The following is a 23,322-nucleotide window of genomic DNA, read 5'->3' as shown; positions in this document are numbered from 1 at the left end:
TTGTTGCCCAATAATCTGTATATTCTACATCAATAGTAAGCTAGATACTGCAAGTAGTTTTAGGTTCTTACTTCTGGTGTATTAATGAAAATCATCTTTAAATTTCATATGGATTAGTCTGTATATTTCATATCCGGGATTCAGGTGGCACTCTCAGGACAGTGACACTGCATAATTTGTTGCCCAATAACATCCAATGAGCAGAGAAGCCCATACCTTTGCCCTTAGATGGCCTACACATTAGACATTTCAACATCTTGTGTAAACACACAATAGACTTTACAGATTTCGACATTTCAGATCTCTGCATAATGTTGTGTAATGACAAAATTTGCGACCAATAGAGTTTAAAGAATCATACTAGAAAGTAAAAAGGCTCCCCCTGTCAAATCTACGTCACTTGCATGTAGGGATGTAATCGAGCCAAGTCGAATCGAGTTTGAAGATTTCAAGACAGGCTTATTTATGAGTCGAACTTGAATTCGAGCCGAGCTATAAATTGCATATTCAAGCTCGGCTCGTTTAAAACTCGGGCGAGTTCGAGCTCGAGTTCGTTGAAAATGACATTCGAGCCGAGCCGAGTTACTGGACAAGCTCGGCTCAATTAGAGCTCGATGTAAACTATTAAATTTTTCAATGAGTAATCAAAGCAAAATTCAAGCCCAAGTTTATGAACAACCTCTATGCATTTATTAATAACAAAAATATATAATATGCAACTATATAAGGCATATTATAAAATATAGTACATAACTATAGTTTATAAGTAACAAATTAACAATATGTTATTATATATAAGTAGAGAGTATAAACTATGGTATATGTATAACGTGAACAAATAGTAAGTCTAATATATTCTATATAATTAAGTAACTAAAATATAAGTATAATATATAACTATTGTTAACCATGTGTGACGTGATATATGTGTTTATATATATATATATATATATATATATATGCTAACTATTTAATATTGTTATATACTAACTATTAATAACTTAATATGTTAATTTAACATACTAAATATTGTTATTAAAGTATATATTATAATTAATATGTAATACTATATATATTATACTATATTTACTATTTACTAATATATATGTAAGATATGAACGAGTTAACGAGTTGAACTAACGAGTTGAACTAACGAGCCTGGCGAGGGATCCGGTTGAGCTTTAAACGAGCTGAGCTCGCGAGCCCTATCGAGTTTTGTCGAGCGAGTCGGATATGTATCACTTACTAATCGAGCGGATTTTTACAGTAACAATCGAGTTTCTACAGTATCGAGCTCGAGTTCGGATCAGGCTAAACCGAGCGGGTATCGAGCGAGCTGTCGAACGGACTGGTTTATTTACATCCCTACTTGCATGCCCAATTTCACCCAATTTCAGACTACAAATGCTCACAAAAATGAGTCGAAAGCAAGTTCGGAGGCTCTTTTGGAAGAGCCGGCAGAAAATACTTCCGATGCTTAAATCAATTAGAATTTTCGTTAAGAGAATGCTTTCTAGAGAAATGAGAATGCCTAAATAGTTGTCTTTCCCTTTTTAATTAGCGGGATATTTTCCCCGCAGTCTGCCATAGCTAGAGGTTCTGTCCTTCGATGGGGCATGACTCCTGGCCAAGTGCAGCACTCAATTCATGTCTTTTAGTGAAGTACGACCTTTGTTAGGCATTGCCGGCCGGCTGGTAAGGTATGGTCCAAGAAGAGTAGTGGCACTGAATTTCTTACCTCCTAGTAGATTGCAGCCCTTTATGCAGTACAAGAATCCTCTAAAACTATTTACTTGAATTTGAGAGATCGACCACTTATGAGACCCACCTGTCTAAATAAAATTTGAGTTGTCCAACCATTTATCAGATCAGATGAGTTCTATAAATAATCTCTTACAGTCACCTGTTCAAATATTTTTAAATTCAAACAAATAATTATAAAACATCCTAGTCCGTTTATGGATCGTTTATCGTATAGTGCCATGTGCTGCCGGTAAGTTAAGGATGTTGCCTGATTATTTGTCGAAAATAATGAAACAGTTGGGATGTCGCCCCGCATAACGATCAAAGCAGCTGGCTAATTAGGTTTGCTCGGCCCATAGGGTTCGTGGTTTAGGCCCACAACTCCACCCAGGTTTCCCCCGTTCTCCTCTCCAAATTAGTCGGGTGGATATACTACTGTAAAGTTCTTAAAAGTCTGTTATTATTAAATAACTAATTCAGTTAATATCATCTTGTAGTAAAATTAAGTGAGATATAATCCAAAAAAAACAATTTTTGAGATGATAAAATATAAACTACTTAATTTAAAAAGAAAATTAGCATGGCAATAATTATACCATTGCCTTCTGCGGGTGCTTTTGAAAATGTGATTTTGTAGACAAAAATTACGATTTTAAATCAAATCCTCAAAAATAAATCGTTGGGATGAAATTGCGTTTTTAAAAACTTGCAATTTAAAAAATTTGTTTTTTCAAATCGGTAAGAGAATTATTTTTTTAAAATGCAGAATTTTAAAGGTTAGCCTACGATTTTAAAGGTCAAACTGTGATTTTGTCAAACGCTTAACTGCGTTTTTAGAAATAATTTTTTTAAATCTCTATTTTTAAATCGCACCTTCTGAAAATCGCAAACTTAGACATAACCTTAATTCATCGGAATCCCAAATTTCAACTATGATTAATTATTAATCCATTTTACCCGCATTTAAATTCGGTTTATTTCATAACAAACTCAAAACAAATTAAACTTATTAAAATGGTGGATTAGATCCTAATAATTCTCAATCAAAATCCTATCCCACCATGGGAGGTAAGAACATTAAGGTTGAAGACGCTGACAAAAAGCCTGCACGTTGGGCTCAAATGAGACAACATATAGGCTTCAGAACCACCGTCACCTGGTTCTTCTTCATCATCTCCATGCTCTGCATCGTCTACTCTTCCAACTTCATGCTCACCACCGGCCACCGCAAATGCTCCGGCACCTCTTTAGACGCCTCCAGTGAAAAGCACCTTCAGACACTCACCAACGTGTCTGTAGAAGATGCAACCGCGCAACCTGTACTTCCGCAAAAATCTCAACGGTACGACACGGAGCTGAAACACATTGTTTTTGGGATAGCCGCTTCGTCGTCTCTGTGGGAGAAGAGGAAGGAATACATAAAAGTTTGGTGGAAGCCGAAGGAAACCAGAGGGGTGGTTTGGTTGGACAAAAAAGTGAGGACTAGAGGAAACGAAGGCCTGCCGGAGATTAGGATTTCCGGCGACACCAAAAGATTCAAATACAATAACCGTCAGGGGCAGAGATCGGCGTTGAGGATTTCGAGAGTGGTTTCGGAGACTTTGAGGCTTGGGATGAAGGATGTGAGATGGTTTGTGATGGGTGATGACGACACCGTTTTCGTGGTGGAGAATGTGGTGAGGATACTTTCGAAGTACGATCATACGCAGTTGTATTATGTTGGGAGCTCGTCGGAGAGTCATGTTCAGAATATATATTTCTCGTATGCCATGGCTTACGGCGGCGGCGGATTCGCCATAAGCTATCCTCTAGCGCAGGAGTTGGCGAAGATGCAGGACCGGTGCATTCAGAGGTATCCCGGGTTGTATGGCAGTGATGACAGGATTCAGGCTTGCATGGCTGAGCTCGGAGTGCCACTGACCAAGGAACCTGGGTTTCATCAGGTAAGACTTATGAACAACATGCATGCATGCATTCAGTAGAATTTATATATATATATACAGAGAGAAATTGTTCGATCTTAACCTGAAAGAGTATTTTGTGTTTTGTCCTGACGCATGCAGTATGATGTGTATGGAGACCTATTGGGGCTTTTGGGAGCCCATCCAATCACTCCATTGGTGTCAATCCACCACCTTGATGTGGTGGAACCGATATTCCCACGAACCACCAGAGTGAAAGCCCTCCAGCACCTCATGCAATCCGTGAAGCTCGACTCGGCAAATGTAATGCAGCAATCAATCTGCTACGACAAGAAACGCTATTGGTCCATCTCCATCTCGTGGGGCTACGTGGTTCAAATCTTGAGGGGAGTCGTCTCTCCCAGAGAGCTGGAGATGCCCACAAGAACTTTCCTCAATTGGTACAGAAAAGCCGATTACACGGCGTACGCGTTCAACACCAGGCCTGTGACCAAGAATCCCTGCCAGAAGCCCTTTGTTTTCTACATGGCCTCCTCTCGCTATGATCCAGCCAAGAAGCAAAACGTTGGGGTTTACTCCCGCCACAAATCTCGCTCCCCTAACTGCCGTTGGAAGATGGCCTCACCGGAAAAAGTTGACTCCGTCGTTGTCTTTAAAAGTCCAGATCCTCTTCGCTGGCAGAAGGTAAATGCTTCTTCAATCCGTTAAAATTTTTAAAATACCCCTATTTAATAAAAAAGAAAAAAAAAAAATCAAAGATTCGGGTGTAGGTATTTTTGCAAATTTTATTAAATTCTAACCGATGCCTAAATCCTTGTAATTTTTCTTTTCTTTTTTTTCCTAAAAAAATTAAGGGCATTTTGAAAATTTTGACACCCCTTCGTTAGGATTTAATGGAAAATCCTGAGGAATTGGTGAAATTGAAAAAAATTAAAAGATGAATATACTAAATTGAGAGTTTAGGAGATTATTACAAAAATAATGAAAGTTTAAGAAGGTTAAGTGAATTAAGTTTCCCCTGAAAAATTCTTCCCCCATCAAATCCACACCTAGTAAAAGAACTCAGAATAATTAGACATTTAAAAAGAACATATCATCTTTCAATCGGACCAAAATGATGGAAATGGTCCTTCTTTAATATGATTTGGTTGGAGATGGGAGTGTTGTAAGACATGAATTATGGATATTAAAATATTACTTAATTGATTAAATTTATTAGTTCCTATCCATTTATGTATCCAAAAGACAGTCTGTGTCTTGATTTGGAACTTTGACTCGACAGTTTATTAACATTTCTCGACAACTTACACTTTCGGGATAAGTGATTATTTAAGAATGGAGAGAAACAAATTCTATTTAGCTAATAAGCATAAAGTAGCTTCTTGACAACCTCTAAATTTCTCACAAGAATGAATTTTGAACAATTTAGATGCATTATTTTGTTCACTATTTTTTCATATATGTCAAACAGTACTTCATCCAAGCAATATTGGCTCAGGATTTCTGAGCCACTCTAATTCATAAGATTGATATTGCTGCTACTGACTGAATCACAAATTTCATATGCAGTCACCAAGAAGGGATTGCTGTAGAGTTCTGCCATCACAGAAGAGCTCAACAATGAACTTATGGGTGGGAAATTGTCGAAATGGAGAGATTAGCCAGTTGTAGCTGCATCAAGGTAAGCATGCATATAAGATCGAATAAAATCGATGCTAATTAAGGGTGCTATATATCTATAGGATCAGAGCTCAGAAGAGAGATTTGCTAGCTTAGATTACACCATCAAATCCACAGAACAGAAGGATAGAATTAGCTGTTTCTTGTTTTTCTTTGTTGAATTCTTTTCAATTTCTGTATCTTTATACAAGCAAGACAACCTCCAGACTGCTATATATCTATGGTAAAAAGCCTCACACTGATAGAGGGAAACCTCCTCCTTGTGATACTTTTATTATAACACACTATAAAAGTGTTCTTGAAGTACTTTTATCTCGTGGAAACATGTCCCAACACAATGCTGAAAGAAGCATATTCTCCGAACGGTTCGGCAATCAGATTTACTCGCCAGAGGAGGCAGCGCTCCGGTCTCATTATTGCTTGTGAGATTCAGAGGGACTGAGGCTATTGGTGATGATGTAGCCGCTGCCAGGATGGCTACATCAATATGAGTATCATTGAGAGACACGGACATCTCAATTTGATGTACAGCTGCAATTTTGCTTTCCTTGATCACCAAATTTACTGCTTTCAAGCAAAGGCAAAAGCGCACAGAATTTAATTAGGGATGCTGGAACAATAACAATATCATCATCCTAATGCTCTTAATGTTTGCAAAGAAGAGCAATAAGAGGAAAGCGTTGCTATATTCAACAGTATTTTGAATTGGTAAAGATGGGATTTTTATTCATTGAGAAACAGAGCTACACAAACATGATATACAGAATTTCTGCAGCAGCCAACACAAGGCAGATGATAGAAAATAAGAAAACACAAAGAGACTAGGAATATTATCACCTTGAAACTAAGCATACCGAAGTCAACAAATATCATTTCCACAAGAAATACACCTAAAAAATCTACAAAACTATCATTTCCATTTCCAGGGCAAAATTCACAAAACCAATAGGACATGAAATCAAGAAATAAAGAACCAACCCATGTGCCCAAGCAAGAAACAATCTCAAAAGAAAAGAAACAATTAAAGCCAAATGATGATTGGGTTCCTGAAATTTTTGTCAAGCTGAGATATACCTGGATAAGAGAACCACCAAAGAACGAAGAGGCACATGAGCACAATGACAGGAATGAGATGGACCCACTTCGCCGACATGTCATCCATTCTTCTTCTTGGGGAGTGCTTCGCTTGTGGCTGCTGGGTGACGATTATGGCACAGCACTCGTCAAGTGCTCGAGAAGAGCTTGAAGAGGACCTCTGCTGCATAGTTGCGAGAGAGAGAGAGATTTTGAAGCCTCTTTCTTAGTTGTGGTGAGGCTTGAGCCTTGAGTGATCTGGGTTTCAGTCAGTTTGGCTTTGAAACGATTTTGGGCGGGGAAGTTCTTGCACGTGCCATTCACGTGACCTGTTACCTCTCTCTCTCTCTCTCTCTCTCTCGCCAAATATCCACTATATTTTCACACCTCGTGCAACTTCTGTATGAGTAGCTTGGTTGTTTTCCATTTAAATTAATGTTTGATTTTATGGAGATACGCATTGAAACAAACTTTGAAGCCTTTTCCCCCCAAATCAATGTCTTCTATAAAAGGGGACATTGAAACCAATTCTTTGAATTAGGGGAGTGATCGACAAAATATGACAAAATGAATCGTATTACCTATAACTCAACACAATACTAACCCGAATTGTCAACTCCCAAGAATTGTTACTTATGGAGTTCAGTTCTTGGAACAAAGAGGTCCCCAAGCCTCTTATGTTCCCGTAATTCAACACAACACTAACCCGAATTACCACCCACCAAGAATTGTTACGTATGGAGTTCAGTTCTTGGAACGAAGAGGTCCTCAAGCCTCTTATGTCCCGCATTTCACTTGCCTTCCAAAAACGCCCACGAGCTCGTTTGATAAAACCTTTTAGAAGGTGCCTTTTACTTTGTGGTTAAAAAAGTGTTCTGATGCAACATAAATGTGAAAATAATTTTGAGTTTTGTGTTTAGAGTTGCTTGTTAATGCTTTTGTTTTTGTTTTTGTTTTTTTTTAGGAAGAAGAAACTTGCAGTGTTCATGGTGAATCACTCCCATCTAACCCACCCATGCTTCTGTACACTTCTTTTTTTTTTACATCTCCAATGAGCAAGCATAATGCTAAATAGAGTGAAATACATGCCCAGTTACTTAAACATGGCTGGAAATGGAATCACAGAAAGAGAAGTCATTATTAATTAAGAAAATTTAGGCTAAACTATAAAAATGGGTAGACAGTTCCTACAAAGAGGAATCTTACGTACAAGAAGAACTCGAGCTCACATGTACATCAAAGAGGAGAATTGGAGAAGAGGGCAGTAATTCCTTGTATGTAAAGATTACGGTTCAAAGCAGCACCTGTTATCTTCTATGATGCAAAAATGGATAACTAGGCACATTATATATGAACAGAGTATGAAGGTATTGACCACTTTATTTATTGACTTAGTCCTCCCAGTGAGCCTCTCTCTCTGCTCCATTTCCTGCAATTTGTCTTCTATCATTGTCCCTTCTAACTTGAGGACAAGATGGGCTCCTTCTAGGGTTTTGGACTGGATGGATTTGGGGTTCATATTTTTGGGAAACCAGGTAATTTAGAGCTGTAACCACATCAGCTATGACAGGTCGCACATTAGGCTGCTCCTGAACACACATTGCAGCAATAGCAAGAGCTTGGTACAAACCTCTCACAGGATATTGACCTTGGAGCTGTGGATCGACCATTTGTGAGAATTTCGTCCGGTCTTTGAATAATGGCCGTGCCTGCAAACCAATCCAATACAGAACATCTATAAGCCTTATCGAGATTACATTTTTGGACAGTTATTTTCTTTATGCTCCAAGGAGGAAAAAAAAAAAAGCATAGAAAAGTTTAATAGCTATGGAAGTTAAATTTCATAAGAGAATTGGGGACAGGGTGTTTGACAAAAAAGGAATAAGGTAATCTATTTGGGTAAGTTACAAGCGCAAACATGACTTTCTATAAATTCATTGATTTTTCTCTTCTGGGAGTTGGTAGAGTTGTGTAGCTTTGTCAAGTTATACGAAAATCTAATCTAATCTTGTTTAACTCAATAATATGTTATCCACATGCTTGGGACTCAAAAATAGAGACATTTAAAGAGACCAAGCTAAAAAAATAGTAAGTTCATGGTTCATAATTGTCTAATTTCAACAAGGTTGTAAGAGCATGTAAAGACACTACTTCGGCATTGAGAAAGTCCAGAATGAACAAAAACACACTTTCATCATGCAAGACCAGATACGATATATAAACATGCACAGTTCGTAATGATGACGCTATGATGCACATGAACTCCCAAAATGAACCTAAATCAATATGTTTCACTGCATTTTACACTTCAAGGAATTCACCAATGGTGAGTTCCACACAGTGAACGGTCTGTTAATCTTTGTAAAAGTTCCACTTATTCATTCCTGTTTTGTTCATGGTTGTTGTAATGCAAGAATAAACTGACACTTTTTCTGGGACTCCCCTTTCTTAATTTGGGGTCTTTGGGGCAGAAAGGGAGCGAAGATCTTTTGATATACTTGAGTTACGCATTATCAAGGTTTCTAATTTTTTTATTTTATTTTTTTTTTAAGTTCAAGTTATGCATTATCAAAATATTCTAGCATGATTCTTAAAGTGAAGGTCAAATTTTAATAGAGATACTAGGTTTTCCAAGTGAAGGAAAAAAAAAATAAAAAACTTAAGCATGCAATTTGATCAGCTATTTCTACATAATGTAGAGGTCATCCACAATTGGAACTGCTTAACAAGCCACTTGGGACCAAACAGCAGTAACATCACCATGCAACTGAGCTGCTCAGCTGAAGATGATTTCCTTAAGAAGCCAGAGTAATATATATAAACAGGTAACAGGTAAAACTCCTCCTAGGGTCGTCCTTTGGACTGATTGCTAGACTAATGTTCGCCTTAAGTGCTAGCTCTTGGGCAGCCAACACAGCTACAAAACATTCAAGAAAGTGATATAGAAAAAGCAATCCCCACCAAATCAACTGTTAAGATTGAACTGATGCTCTACATGTGAACAAATATCGCTTACCACAAAATATATCAACAAGGACAACGACCACAACTAATGCAATTGAACCGACACTAATATCAGCAGGAAATAGTGAAATAACAACTTTATCTTACCCATGCAACCAGGTTTTGCTCCCTAGCAGTTTTAGTATTATCAATTGCTTTCCTCCCTGTGATGAGCTCCAAAAGAACAACCCCAAAGCTGTAAATATCTGATTTAAACGTCAGCTGGCCCGTCATTGCATAATCTGGTGCACAGTACCCATATGTGCCCATAACCCTTGTGGAAACATGTGTCTGATCCCCCATGGGACCTACTTTGGCCAATCCAAAATCAGATAACTTTGGATGATACCCCTCACCAAGCAAAATGTTTGAGCATTTCAAATCACGGTATATAACAGGGGGTTTCATCTTGTCATGCAAATACTCCAAGCCCCTCGCTGCACCAGCTGCTATTTTCATTCTTGTATTCCAATCAAGTACTATCCTATTAGGTGGAAGATCTGCCATCAAAAGTCATGGGTTAAACAAAAAAGAAAACAAAGCAAAATTCGTAGAGATGGTCCAAGAAGTTGGAAAGTTGGAAATGATGACGCCAGAATCAAGATGGGAATAGAAAGAGATCATGTATTGAGAAAATTAAGTACCATGCAAATGGTCTTCCAAAGATCCGAATGACATGTACTCATAAACCAATAGCCTCTGATCTCCCTCGGCACAAAAACCAATCAATTTCACAAGATTTGGGTGGTCAGCAAGACTTAATGTAATAACTTCAACAACAAATTCCCTGATTCCTTGGCATCCATTACGGTCAAGTTGCTTGATAGCTACGTCCTACACCAAAAACAGTAACAAAATTCAGACCTGACCACCAGCCTACTCCATAGAACAAAAGCACAGTACTAACCAAATAGTAGCAGAACATATACAGCAGCATAATCACGCAATAGTGTAACAAGGCACCTATAGCTCCCCAAAAAAGAAAGATGTGTACTACACTAATTCTAATTTAATGCAAAGAAGTTAAGAGTTTAAATGTAAGCTACAACTTTGTCCTGTTGACTATATGAGTTGTTCAGAGTTTTATAATTTCCTCAGTTTGGTTTCAGGCTAGTTGACTCACAGTTTTGTCTATTTTTTCAATAAAAAAAATTCTAAAATCATATGGACCCCAACTAACCTGATTGATTTTTGCCAAGTGCCCCTTGTAAACTTTTCCAAAACCTCCTTCACCCAGAAAGCAGTCTGACCGAAAATTGTCGGTTGCATCTGCTAGTTCATCAAAGGTAAGTGTCTGTGCCCGATTGCCACCGTTTTTGCGGTCCTTTGAAACCTCATCCATCAAATTCAAACCCTCTACGTCCAAAGCCAATTGGTCATCCTTGCACACTACCTCCTTCACATCAGACTCCTTTACATTCACATCTGGGCTTACTTTCAATGCATCTAAACCGCAGAAACCAAAAGACATAAGCATCGCGCACACACGCGCACACAGCAAACACAAGTGACATCAAATAAGGGCATGACGAACAAAAGCCAAGAGATTGTTTTGAGAAAATTCTTTCAAAAGGAAAGGACTGGGAAAACCACAGTCATCATAATTGAAAGCAAACAAAGCGGAAAATGACAAAAACCAACAAAAAGGAAATTTTTTGGATAATGGGTTGGACCTTTCCAGCCATGCAAGCAAACAAACAAAAAAGAGTATTAGCATAAGTACATGAGCTACATCAACCCAAAATCAGAACTTCGCAATTTAAATTATACAATTTTGAGAAAGCACCCTAGCTTTATAATTCAAACCCATCTCACCAAAACCAAAATTCAGCCTTCTCTAACCACTCAGTTCACCATCATCATCAAACCAAACAAAAATTCGAAATATTTATCAAAAGAAAATTAAATTGAGACAAAAAATCATACGTCCATTGAATTACACCAAGAAAGTATTGACGATAGTCCTCATGGAAACTAATATGAAACACGGCGGGGCACGGATTATCACCTACAAAAATTATCAATCTTGAATGATTTACTGCGTCCCCATATACCAGAAATTTCACAAAAAATAACCCAAAAACGTTTTTTTAAAAAAATAAAATAAAATAAAAAAACAAATACAAGATTCTGAATTATCAAATGAAAATGGGTCTTATCTCAAAGTTCAGTAAAATTTTATCCAAATGGCATGCAGAATTACCTGAAGCGGTTCGATCGTCGGGCTTGTCCTTCTTGTCCTTCTTGCTGCTATAATTGTCGTTCCTTTTCTTTGATTTTTTGCTTGATTCCCCTGTGCATAGAAAGCAACCCATGACAGCTTCTATCTCTCTGTCTCTCAGCTGTTCACAGAATAACAGAGAGCCCAAAACAGAGACCCAAAAACCCAAACATAAAATTAACAGCGAAAATTTGAGAGTAACTAACACAGAGAGAGAGAGAGAGAGAGAGAGCAGTTCTTGCTACTGGCGCACTAGGTGTGCCTTTCTTTATATTTGGTGTGGATTACATTTTTGAGGGGCTTAATTAAGGTGCGAATCAAGTGTAATATTGGATGAAAATTTCTACCCAATTAGACTCAGCCATGTGGCCGGGAGAGGACTTTTTAGTCATTTCATAATTTTGGGGGTGTAAATCGGATGCAGTGTTTGGGACGCATTTAGAAGGCGCCAACGTGAGTCGGACAGTGGTAGTTTGGTCAACAGGAATTTAACGCACTGTACCTGCCATTGTTTTTGTCTCTTACGTGTTGATCGCGCTCTGTTCCGACCACGTGGCGAGCGGTGGTTGGGGTTTCTGCGATTTGGGTTGGGGCGATCTGGTTCGCAACAACAGATCTTTGTCTTTTCCCACTATAGCCACTTGTTTCTCTTTTCTTTTTCTTTTTTTCTCCGTTAGTTAACAATTAAAAAAAAAATCAATTAAAATCATATCGTATTTAATGTATAATTAAATCTCTAATAATACTAGAATAATCCTCTGTAAGATTTAAAGATTTATGTTCATCCAAAAAAAATATTTAAAGATTTAAGCATGATTTGGTAATAAACGGTGAGAAAAAGAGATGAATTTTTTTTATTATTATTTTTTAGTTTAAAAAAAAAAAATAGGAAAAGAAAAAGAACGTTCATGTCTCGAGCGGCTCAGTGGGGTATGACAAGTGACGTAATGTGGGACCCAGTTCCCTACGCGCTCCAACTTAAGGATTACAGCGAATCGAAATTTAGAACGGTGATCCACGCGTTGAATCCCGCCGATCGTAAATGCTACAGAAGGAAACCGATCGTTGGTTGACGTTGGGAATACGCAGTGGTGTGTGACAGCAGGCAATCAGCGCTCGACAGTGAATATGTTGTTTTTGGTCAACGGCCATGAATTTTGAAGTTTAAACCAACGCGCTTGTGTTGTTGGTTGGGTGAAACCTCGTAATTGCTGGCGTTTTTGCGGGAATTATTAATAAACTTCTAGGAGCTCAATTTTCTTTTTCCTTTTTTTAATTCAAAATTTCTTCTTTTTTTTTTTTCTTTTTTTTTAAAAAAAATATATGTTTTTGCGTGATATAAAATATGAGAAAAAACTATTTGAGCGACATTTCGGAACAGTTCCAACTCATTGTTGTTAAAAAAAAAAAAAAAAAAAAAAAATTGTTAAGAATTGGTTGAAATACAATCACATCGGTATTATGAGATAAAAATATAATTTTTTAATATTTCTCTATTTTTAATAGAGTTTATGTTTAAAAATTATTTTGTATTTTAAATTATTTATTAGTAATTATTTTAAAAAAAAATTGTTTTGAAAACATTACCAATAGCCAAACAAGACTTAGTTAAACCGTTTTTACTTTTACCATAGGTTTCTTTGTGAACAACAAAGAGTCCGAATCTTTAAAAAAATATCTATGGAATATGATTATTATATGAAACATTCAAAACTAAATATGAAAACTTGAAATAGAAAATAAAAAATTGATAATTCTCCTTGATGATGACTTTATTTGATTTGGTCTTATAATTCTCTTTTCTTTTCTTTTTTTTTTTTTTTTTTGATTGTGTTCTTTTGATTTGTGTTACAAGGATGATATATAATAAATTTTCCCGAATTGAAATTTTCTTCTTTCACTATATTAACTCATACCTAATTATCAATTTTTTTTTATAGCGACAAAAATTTTATTGGGTAAACTAATTTTAAAAAAAAAATAAAAAAAATAAAAAAAGATTTTTGTAAAGGGTTCCCTACGTCATAGGTATGAAACTATGAATGCTTTATATATATCTCGCGAGTGGATCTTCCTTTGTCGTATATTAATGGAGGTTACGTTGGAGATGCCCACCTCCCTTGATTTCTTCCATGGCTTTGAACTTTGTGCTTACATAAATCACGCAAAATAAAACTGAAAAATGGATGAATTTCTTCATTTTGATTAAATTTAATAATATATATATATATTGTTATATAATAATAAATAGACATAAATTTCTTAGAGCATCTCCAGCAGATGCTTCAGATCTTTCAAAGTAGTCAAATTTGACTTTTTTGAGCATTTTTTCCCCTCCAACAGATTAGCCACTATGGTTTTTTCTCTTCAACGTTGAACAGTCTGGCTATTCACTGTTCATCTGTTTATGATTTTTTTAGTAATATTTTATCTCTCTTCCTCTCCCTCTTTGTCACTCCACCTCCACCCGCATCCCTCTCCTTCTTCGTTCACCTGCTTCCCTCTCCCCCACTTCTCATCTCTGTTGGTTTCCCCCTAAGTCCCTCACTTCGACGCCATCATAAGCCGCCAGAGACCTTCGTTCTGGCCTTGACGAGAATCCAATGCAATCAATCAGTGCTCTCCCTCTCTGTCACTCCACAGCGTCGCCCCTCCGTTCCCGACCAAGCGCCACACCAAGATCTCCGTCATTGGGGCTGGCAATGTGGACACGGCCATTGCCCAAACCGAAATCAACTGAAACGCATATTCTAAAACAACCAAAATCATTACCGCAACCCACCGATGTTTTCTCTCCCTCATCACACGTTTCTTTGGCCACTAGAATCCCGCCCCCAGCTTCGCTGGCATCCACCTAGTTCCATCCACCGGCGATCGGACCTCCGATCATCCTCTGGGTCTCACAGGTCGCTCGGGTATTCTCCCGATTTCTCTCGATCTCCCACCGTCACTCTCTCGATCTCCATCTCCATTTTCTCTATATCGCACGGTGAGGATGGTGCTTTGGTCTGAGCCTTCCAGAAGGGGCTCCGCCTCCTGGGCGAGGATGGCGTCTATCTCTCGACGGGTTGGGGTTGGGGTTGGGGAGACCGAAGAGTGAGATGGAGATGGAGACTGGAGAGTGAGAGAGAAATAAAAAAATAATAATAAAAAAAGAAAATGATTAAAAAACAATATTTTAAGGAAATGAATAGTAGAATAAAGAGTATTGTTGGAGTGCTTTTAACTGTTAGAGTAGTTAAAGTAAATATTTGTAGTTTTTGAGTAACTACTTTAACTTGAGCTGCTAGAGATGCTCTTATAAATTGCATTGTTCTAAAAATTCATACAATCCAATCTCTACGAAAAAAAAAAAAAAAAAAAAAAAAAAGAAGCTACACTTTCTAAAACTTCTCTCCCAAATTTGCCCCTAAATGATTCACAATCCTATATAATTTATTATTATAGAAAATGTGTCACCATCTCTTAGGATTGTAACGGATTAAGATCCTCTCAAATTATTTGCTCAAATTTGAGATAATTCAAGCAGCTGGTTGTGATAAAGAACTTATGGGACCCATCTAACCAAATTAAAATTGGGTTGCCCAACCAGTTATCCGGTCAGGTGGATCCTATAAGTAGTCTCTCACAATCACCTGCCCGAAATCTCTTAAATTCGGATAAATAATTTGAAATGATCCTAATTCGATTATGACACATCATTTGGAGAGCAAATTTGAGAAAGAAATTTTGAGAAGTGTATAATTTTATTTTTATTATTATTATTATTATTCTCTCTTAAGCTTTGTAGATTTGACTTTTGTTGATTTTCTTGGTTGTTTGAGTCTCTCATCTACCCAACTAAAATGTACTTTATTCTACCTACGGGCTACTTGGATGTATTTTAGGAAAAATATGTTAAAGCTCCGTTTGTCTTGGTGTAAAATATTTTCAGTGTTTGAGGCGTACGAAAAATCACAAATATTTTTTTTTTTATATTTCCATTCAATCATATTAACCTATAAAAATCAAATTTTATTCACAGCTTAAAAATATTAATATAAACTAATTAAAAAAAATTAACCTAATCATTTGAGTTTTGTAAGCGGTCTGGCAAATGCCCATTGGTGGTCTGGTGGTGGTTCGATAGTGGTCTGACATTGTTCGAGCATGACTCAGTAGCGGTCCAGTCGTGGCTTGGTGGTGGTCCAGTGATGGGTCGGTTATGATTCGGGAGTGGCTTGGTGGTGGTGTGAGGGTAGCTCGGTGGTGGTCCGGAGGTGGGTTAGTGGTGGTCCAATGATGGCTCGACAATGAGAGTCTAAGGGAGGCTCAGTAGTGGTCCGAGGGTGGCTCGATGTTGGTTCGAGGGTGGCCCGATGCTGATTTAGTGGTAGTCCAACAATTTGAGAAACAGAAATTCAAACTCTGAAAATGATTTACAAAATTTAAAAATGAAAATCATTTTCTAAAATTAAAAGATGCTATTTCGTCATACCGAAAATATTTTTAGTTTAACTATTATTTTTTGGTCACACCAAATATTAAAAAATACAAAAAATTAATTAAAAACTAATTTCCGCCGAAACAAACAGAGGCGTAAATAAAAAGAAAATCATTTCATTGAAGCTGTCAAGATTTCGGATTTCCCAACCTCGTATGCGTGTAAATCAATTTCAATCTGATAAAGAGTTAGAGAGAGAGAGTCTCGTTTTTGTCGTCTAGAGAGAGAGAGTTTTTTCGAGAGTTGTTTTCTCCGGGGGAGGGAGGCCTCTCGCCTCCCTCCTCCCGGTGGTGCTTCTCCCTCTAGTTTCTTTGTAAGTTAGAGTGGTTTTTGGTCCCCTGGCTTGTTCCAGTGGGAGTTTTGTTCCCCCCGGCTAGTCTCCGGTGGTGGATGTTGTTCTCCTAGCTGTTGGGGCTATAGAGTTTTGTTTATTTGTTCTTTAATTGTTGTTTTTTCATCTTTGTTTTGGACAGTTACTTTTCATTTTAAGTCGTTCAAGGGAGTGATCTTGTTCGTGTTTCTCCAGCAGTCTTTTTGGGTTAGATCTACATGGTTATGCTGGAGTTCTTGTGACATGACCCTCCCCGTGTTATTCGCCGTCAGTCTCAGCTCCCGTCGCCTCAACCTTCGGCTGTGTCGAACCTCCACACTCGGAGAGTGGTTTGCACGTGTCGAGGTGTAGCTTGCGAGTATGGGCCACGCGCCATTTTTCCGGCCGTCTGGATGGTGTTTTCCGGCAAATCTGTTTACTGGTTGCAGTAGGGGAGATCCTCTGTTTGCCGGCTTAGCGTTTTGTTTATGTTCTTTTGTATATTCTTGCTTTCTTTTACAGTTTGCTTTTGTGATGGGCTAAAATTTACTTGGGCATTTAGGTGGCTTTGTGAGCTAGATCAAGCCCTTTCATTTTAGGTGGGTTGATCGTTATTGTTAAGAGAGTGTCAAATGTTTGTTCTTGTATTTTTAGCTTGTTGCATTAGTAGCTGCTTTAAGTTAGGTTTGTTCCTAGCTTAGTGTTTAGGGATTCTTCATCTCTACTCACTGCCTTATGCCTTCGGGCTTCTGATGTAGCTTTGGGACTGTGTTTTTTGCCTTCGGGCTGTTGTATTTGCCTTCGGGCTTTTCTGGATTGAATGAATGGTCCCCGTTCAAAAATCAATTTCAATCTGCTAAGTGAAAAATGAAAGAGACACAAGCTTTTGTATTATTCACCATCAAACCTATCACTCAAAAAATGACCAATGGGGCATGAGTCTTGTCAGAATAGAAGCATCATGTTTAGGGTTATTAAATTTTTACATGAAACTTGTCAACTCAATACAAAATTAAAATGTTAGGATTGAAAAATTTCACCTATTTAATTAAACGAGTCAGATTATAACTGACCTATATAGTCTTATAAAAATGCATCAACACGACCCGAATTCGACAAGTAACATACATGTAATTTTTTACGTGACCTGCGAATTCGACACGAACTCAATACAAAATTAGAGAGTTAGGGTTGAGAGGTTTTATTCGTTTAATTAAATGAGTCGGGTTTAAGTTGACATATATAGTCTTATACCCATGCATCGATACGACTTGAACTCGACACACGAACACGAATTGACATCCTTAATCGTATTCATAGAGACTTGAAGTCATGTCCATTACCACTAAATCAACTCAATCCTTTCTATTATACTAGAAATGTAACGGCTATAAAAAAAAAATGCAGGTTAAGTTTGTGTTATTATTAAAAAATTACTAGTTAAATTACAATTATGTCAATTCGAGCTCTCTTTATCAATTATAAAATCTCATCTCACTTAATAATAAATTAATATGCGACTTAATAATCATGAGCATCTTCGTTAGTACAACAAAATGCCTTTAACTAAAAATAATTAAAAAATAATAATAATAAAAAAGTATATATGACTTTTGAGGCAAATGATCAGGTAGTCAATTTTGACTGCCAAATCATGTTCCCCACAATGGCATAGTCTCAACAATAAGCAATTAAGCATAGTGGTGGGATTACGTTAGGATTCTCACTCTAGAACCGAACCGTGTCCAAGACCAAATACACACAAAAGGTACATTTAACGTCTGTCCAAAAGAATTAAAACAAAAATACTAATAATAAATAAGTAAGACTTTAATTTTAATTTTTTTTTTAAAAAAAAGGTCAAATTAAGTTTTTGGGCACGGTCGGTGCGACTATTCCGAGCGTACAACAAATAATGATGCAACGAGTGGCGTAGAAAGTTCCACCGGCTGTTTACAATCCAAAGAACTCCTACACGTGGATGGCTGTGATCAACAAATATACAATCCCTAATTACACTTGTCACAAAATTTATGCGTTGCATCATGCATGTAGAAAAATGGAAGACATTTGTGTCACGCCAAATATAAGTATATAGTAATGCAGGAGCATAAATTAGAATTTTAGTGTGGGGGTAAGACTTAAAAAATTAATTGAGGGGAGGAAATTAAATTTTAATTTTTGAGAGACTACCTCATAAAAAAAATAATTTTTTTTTGGGTAATATTACGTACCAGATTTTTATCCTACAACAATTCTACCTAACAGTCTCAACTAATTCTTTATTTTTTATTTATTTATTTAACAATAATTTATCAAATAGTTGGTAAATAGAAAATTTTATGAGGAGTCATACCCTTCTCTCTTATAGCGATTTTTTTCCTCTGAGTAGTGACCTTTGCGTGAGATAATGAAGGAGGGGAGCCTTTCGCTTCCCTCCACCCTTGTAGTTTTGTGGTAGGTTTTGTTTATAAATAAAGTTTCTTCTTTCTTTGTGTGTTATCGGCATCCGAAGAGGTGAAGTGGTTGTGTTATCTCGTCCTGTTTTGGGATGGAGATGGGGTGTACAGGCGGTGGATTTTCTCCCACTTCCCCGATTTGGGCTTTGTCCATGGCTTTTTTGGTCTGATTTGTGGCGCCTAGTGTTTTGTTTTCGAATAGAAATTTGCGATATGCCGCTGATGTTTTGGATGGCACGTAGGAGACGATTTCGCTCAGGTCCAAGATCCATGGTTATTTCGGCCTGACAGCGTTGATTTTCAATAGGAGGCTTTGGTTCACTCGCTGCTGGTTTGAATGGCTTTGTCGGAGACAACTTTGCTCAGATGATTTTCATAGCTAATTGCTATAGCAGTAGACTAGGGATTTCCACTAGATCGGCAGTTTAGGGAGTAAGGGGATCGGCGGTTTCGGTGGTTTTTCTTCGGCTTTCTCGCAGTAGTGGCAAAGCACGGTTAGATCACAAATTCCGGACTTGTTTCAGTGTTTCGGGCGATTTTATCAGGTGCGGCTTTATGGGCGTTATTCAAGGAACGGTTTCGGTAGTGCACGTAGTTTGTATCTCAGTGTGTGCATCCAACCGTCGAGTAACAAGGGGTTTTGGGAGTTATGGTTCGGCCGTGTATTTGTAGTTGTTTTTGTTGTTTTTTTGTGTTTTGGCTATTTTTTACAGCTGCTCTGTGTTTTAAAATCAAAACCTAGTCTGTAAAAGCTATTTTATAGCTTAGAATGTTGTCTTCTCCTAGATCTAGTAATGGTTCATGTACTGTAGATGCACTATTCTGTTGTCTAGGTTGTTTTTAGCAATTGTGGTCTTTCTGTGGTCTGAGTCTGACTTTGCCTGGTGGAGGAAACTCTCACCTTAGTCCTTTAGCTTGGTTTATTAGCTGCTCTGTGTTTTAAGATCAGAACCTGGTCTGTAAAAGTTATTTTATATCTTAGAATGTTGTATTCTCCTAGATCTAGTAATGGTTCATGTACCGTAAAAGCATTATTCTATTGTCTAGGTTGTTTTTAGCAGTTCTGGTCTTTTGTGGTCTGAGTTTGTCTTTGCCCGGTGGAGGAAACTCTCACCTTAGTGCCTCTGGCTTGGTTTATTAGGGAATCTTTATAACCCTAGACATTTGATCGCTTTGTCTTTTTCTATATATTGAAAGAGATTTTTGAATCAAAAATAAAAAATAAAAAAAAAATCAAATGGTTGGTTGGGAATGTTACTTCAACATTATATGATATATAGTAAAATTATTTAGTAAACTGTTATACGAATATCATACAACTAGATGATGTAACAGTGAAAATCAACCCTTGGATAAGCATTTTGTAAAAAAGAAAAAAAAAAAAAACCAATGACTGATTTTTACTGCCACATCATCCTACTTATATGACAGTTGTATAACAATTTATTAGATATTATCTCTATATGTGTGTGTTAAAATCACGATATATTGGAAACACATGTTTGTTTAATAGGCTAAATTGAAAAAATTTCTTTAACCAATTTAAAAGAAACATTTTTTTTCTTATGTTAAATGGGAAATGAAAAAAAATAAAAAAATAAAAAGTTTTTGTTTCACATACGTGTAATGTTATAAGGAGTTTTGTCCTCCTAAATGTCACGTGTCTTAAAATTCACCATTAAATTAAAATTTAATAATAATCATTTCAAATTAAATGGTAATTGCTTAGCAATGGATTGAACCGTTTTTTCAGTTTTCCAAGAGTGGAAAAAACTACCCATAAAAAAGAAAAAAAAGCATTAATCTAATCAATTATGATTAGTTAGAAGATTTTTGTGTTGTAGGTGTACTTATTGTTAAGTTGGATGTTTTGAAACTTTGTTAGTCTATCAACTCATCCTTTTGCCCTTTTCTTTTTAACTCGGTGTCGTAAAAGAGACGGTATCTTTGATAGAGACAACCATGATAATGAAGTGCTTTTCATATCCTTTGGCTTCTTTATACAGATTGGCCGAGGAGGAGAGGAGCAGCCACATACATATATATATATATATATATATATATATATATATATATATATATATATATATATATATATATATATATATATATATATATATATATATATATATATATATTATATGCAGGGTCTCAGAATCACCGACTCGCATATAAGAGATCTCACAATTAACAATTCGAATTTTTTTAAATTCAGACATAATTTACGAGAATTTTAATCCGGGTGCAATCCTTCCCATTTTTTTTAGGAATTTGATTCTTACACTACACCATCACAATAACTACACAACAACCCCTCACATAAAGGTAAGTCCTAGTGTATAGAGCTCATCCTTATGTAAAGGGTTATTATGTTTATATTAGTATTATAAATCTAACATTTTCCTTTCTTTTTAAATTAGAATAGCGTGGTAGTTATACATTCAATTTCCGCTCTAAAGAACTCTGTCGGTGGATGGCTACCCGTGAACATGTTATATAAGGAAACCAATGACTAGGAGCCACCTTTTCTCTTTTTCTTTAAAAAATTCCTTTTAGTTTGCTGAATACACGTGCAGGCTAGGCTGCAGCCATTTGGATTTTCGTCTATGCTTGCTTAAGAATTAAGATAGTTTGCTTTCAATAACGAGATGTAATTAATGGTGTATTTATTATATTATTTTTAAATAGAGTATAACTTCTATTTTGGTAGTGACAAAAATTAAGACCTTTTTGCCCACCTATAAGAGATTGACATATTAGCAAAGAACAAAAAAACCAAAAGAAAAGTAAATGATGGCAAAATACCGGACCATCCCTCCTTCTTTCACTCTTTTAGTCTTTAGAAATAGAAAAAAAAAAAAAAAAAAAAAAAAAAATCCTCCCAGCCACCGCCCCACACTAGACACCTATGGCCTTGAAAACCTCCAATATTCTGGGCAAAACGCTCCTTGGTGTCCCGAGATAGGCAAATCCACGGCCGGATTGAGGCTTTTCATGTGACGTGGAGGCGTCGGAACTCGAGGAAGAAGATGACGATGCGATGGAGCCGAACAAGGTGGGTAGTCTCTAGACAGGAAGGATCGACTCTTCTCAGACCCAAAGTTGGCTCAAGGTGGCCACGCCCGTGTGGCCACCCTCGAGGTCTGGGGGTGGCCGCGCAACTACCCTCGGTCCATGGGGCGGCCACCCCCGAGGTCTAGGGGTAGCCTTCGGCGCAACCCTTCTGTTCGGGCCGTCACTCACCGTCGGCCCAGGTCGACTCCAACTTCGCCGACCAACCCATTGGTGGCGACTGCGATTGTGAATTTGTGGTGGCAGTAGTGGCGGGTTGGGTTGGGGAGGTGGTGATGGAGAATGGAGATGGCATTTCAGTGGGTTGGGTGTATAAATTTGGTGTGATTTGGTGTTTTCACCCTATAGTATTTTGATGTGCTAAACTGACGTGTTGAGTGTTTATTGGTGGGCAAAAAACTCTTGTTTTCTGCCATTACCTCATAGAAGGGGTTTTCTTTTAAATAATATCACATTACATATAACTTAGATATATACAATAAAATAAAATATGAACTATAAAACAATTCTTTTTCTTTTTACTTGAAAAGAATAAGATCATATTCATCAACCTAAAATTAAAAAAAAAAAAAAGAAAGAAAAAAAGAGAGTATTTAATCTAACTTAGGAGGTAGATGAGTAGCATTAATTAAGAGCATTAAAACCAAGTCAAATCTTTGATGGTGCAATTTATGGAGCAGCATTATATATATATATATATGTGTGTGTGTGTGTGTGTGTGTGAAGAAAATCCACCAGGAACAAACCCTACTAATATGCTCCTCCGCCTCCGCTGTTGTAATCAGGGTGGGAAACGACGCGGTATTGATCCATTCATTCATTCATACAGTTGGCGTACGTTAAATTGGAGTAATCCACGGGTCCCCCCTCTCCCAACATTTTGAATCTATTTTTAAGGAGGACAATTTCTTGTTTGGTTAACAGTTTTGATTACTCAAAACTTTTGAATAGGTTTTATTCAGTTTAAATGGCTAGCCCCAAGATTCTAGGAAAACATGTTTTACCTTGCAAGTGACAATGTTTTCCGAATCTCCATCTGTTTCGTAAATGAACAGATTACATAACGTGATAAATTGTTAGGCTTTGAAGAAATTTAAACCTTAAATTCTGAAAGAACCTAGACTTTTGCAAATATAAGGCTTGAGATTAATTTTCTACTTAGTCTTTATAAATTGATGATCACCCTTTAAATAGAGGACTACATAACTACACAACTCAAACTGAATCAAACTAAAAGACTTGAAGATAAACTCTTACAATGAACAATAGAAACCTACTACTAAATGACTTATGCATCATAGTACTATAATAATTAAAAGACTAACTTATACTCTGTTTGTTTCGACGTAAAATGT

The 23,322-nt window shown here is 37.0% G+C and overlaps 3 protein-coding genes across 4 annotated transcripts; 1 reads left to right on the top strand and 2 right to left on the bottom strand.

Annotated features, from left to right (window-relative positions):
* Positions 1-2,804: 2,804 nt before the first annotated feature.
* On the top strand, positions 2,805-5,336 carry LOC133876831 (uncharacterized). Its single transcript, XM_062315072.1, has 3 exons — positions 2,805-3,686; positions 3,807-4,349; positions 5,235-5,336. Exons 1-3 carry the CDS (start codon positions 2,805-2,807, stop codon positions 5,334-5,336), a joined length of 1,527 nt encoding a protein of 508 aa, XP_062171056.1.
* Positions 5,337-5,477: 141 nt separating this feature from the next.
* Positions 5,478-7,403, bottom strand: LOC133877348 (uncharacterized). Its single transcript, XM_062315615.1, has 2 exons — positions 6,420-7,403; positions 5,478-5,909 (listed from the first exon to the last, which is right to left on the bottom strand). The coding sequence occupies exons 1-2, from the start codon at positions 6,607-6,609 to the stop codon at positions 5,620-5,622; spliced, it is 480 nt and encodes a 159-aa protein (XP_062171599.1). The 5' UTR covers positions 6,610-7,403; the 3' UTR covers positions 5,478-5,619.
* A 135-nt stretch (positions 7,404-7,538) lies between these two features.
* Positions 7,539-11,896, bottom strand: LOC133877347 (probable serine/threonine-protein kinase PBL5). Of its 2 annotated transcripts, XM_062315614.1 has the most exons (6): positions 11,626-11,894; positions 11,349-11,430; positions 10,603-10,868; positions 10,067-10,256; positions 9,531-9,922; positions 7,539-8,128 (listed from the first exon to the last, which is right to left on the bottom strand). In XM_062315614.1, the coding sequence occupies exons 3-6, from the start codon at positions 10,762-10,764 to the stop codon at positions 7,811-7,813; spliced, it is 1,062 nt and encodes a 353-aa protein (XP_062171598.1). In that variant the 5' UTR covers positions 10,765-10,868; positions 11,349-11,430; positions 11,626-11,894; the 3' UTR covers positions 7,539-7,810. The 2 variants fall into 2 exon arrangements, with proteins under 2 accessions (XP_062171598.1, XP_062171597.1); XM_062315613.1 differs by lacking the exon at positions 11,349-11,430 and having other exon boundaries at positions 11,626-11,896.
* Between the last annotated feature and the right edge of the window lie 11,426 nt (positions 11,897-23,322).

The sequence above is a fragment of the Alnus glutinosa genome, chromosome 9 (assembly GCF_958979055.1).
Source record: "Alnus glutinosa chromosome 9, dhAlnGlut1.1, whole genome shotgun sequence".
Lineage (NCBI taxonomy): Eukaryota > Viridiplantae > Streptophyta > Magnoliopsida > Fagales > Betulaceae > Alnus > Alnus glutinosa.
The sequence above is the reverse complement of the archived record's forward strand: the minus strand, read 5'-3'. Positions and strand labels throughout refer to the sequence as shown.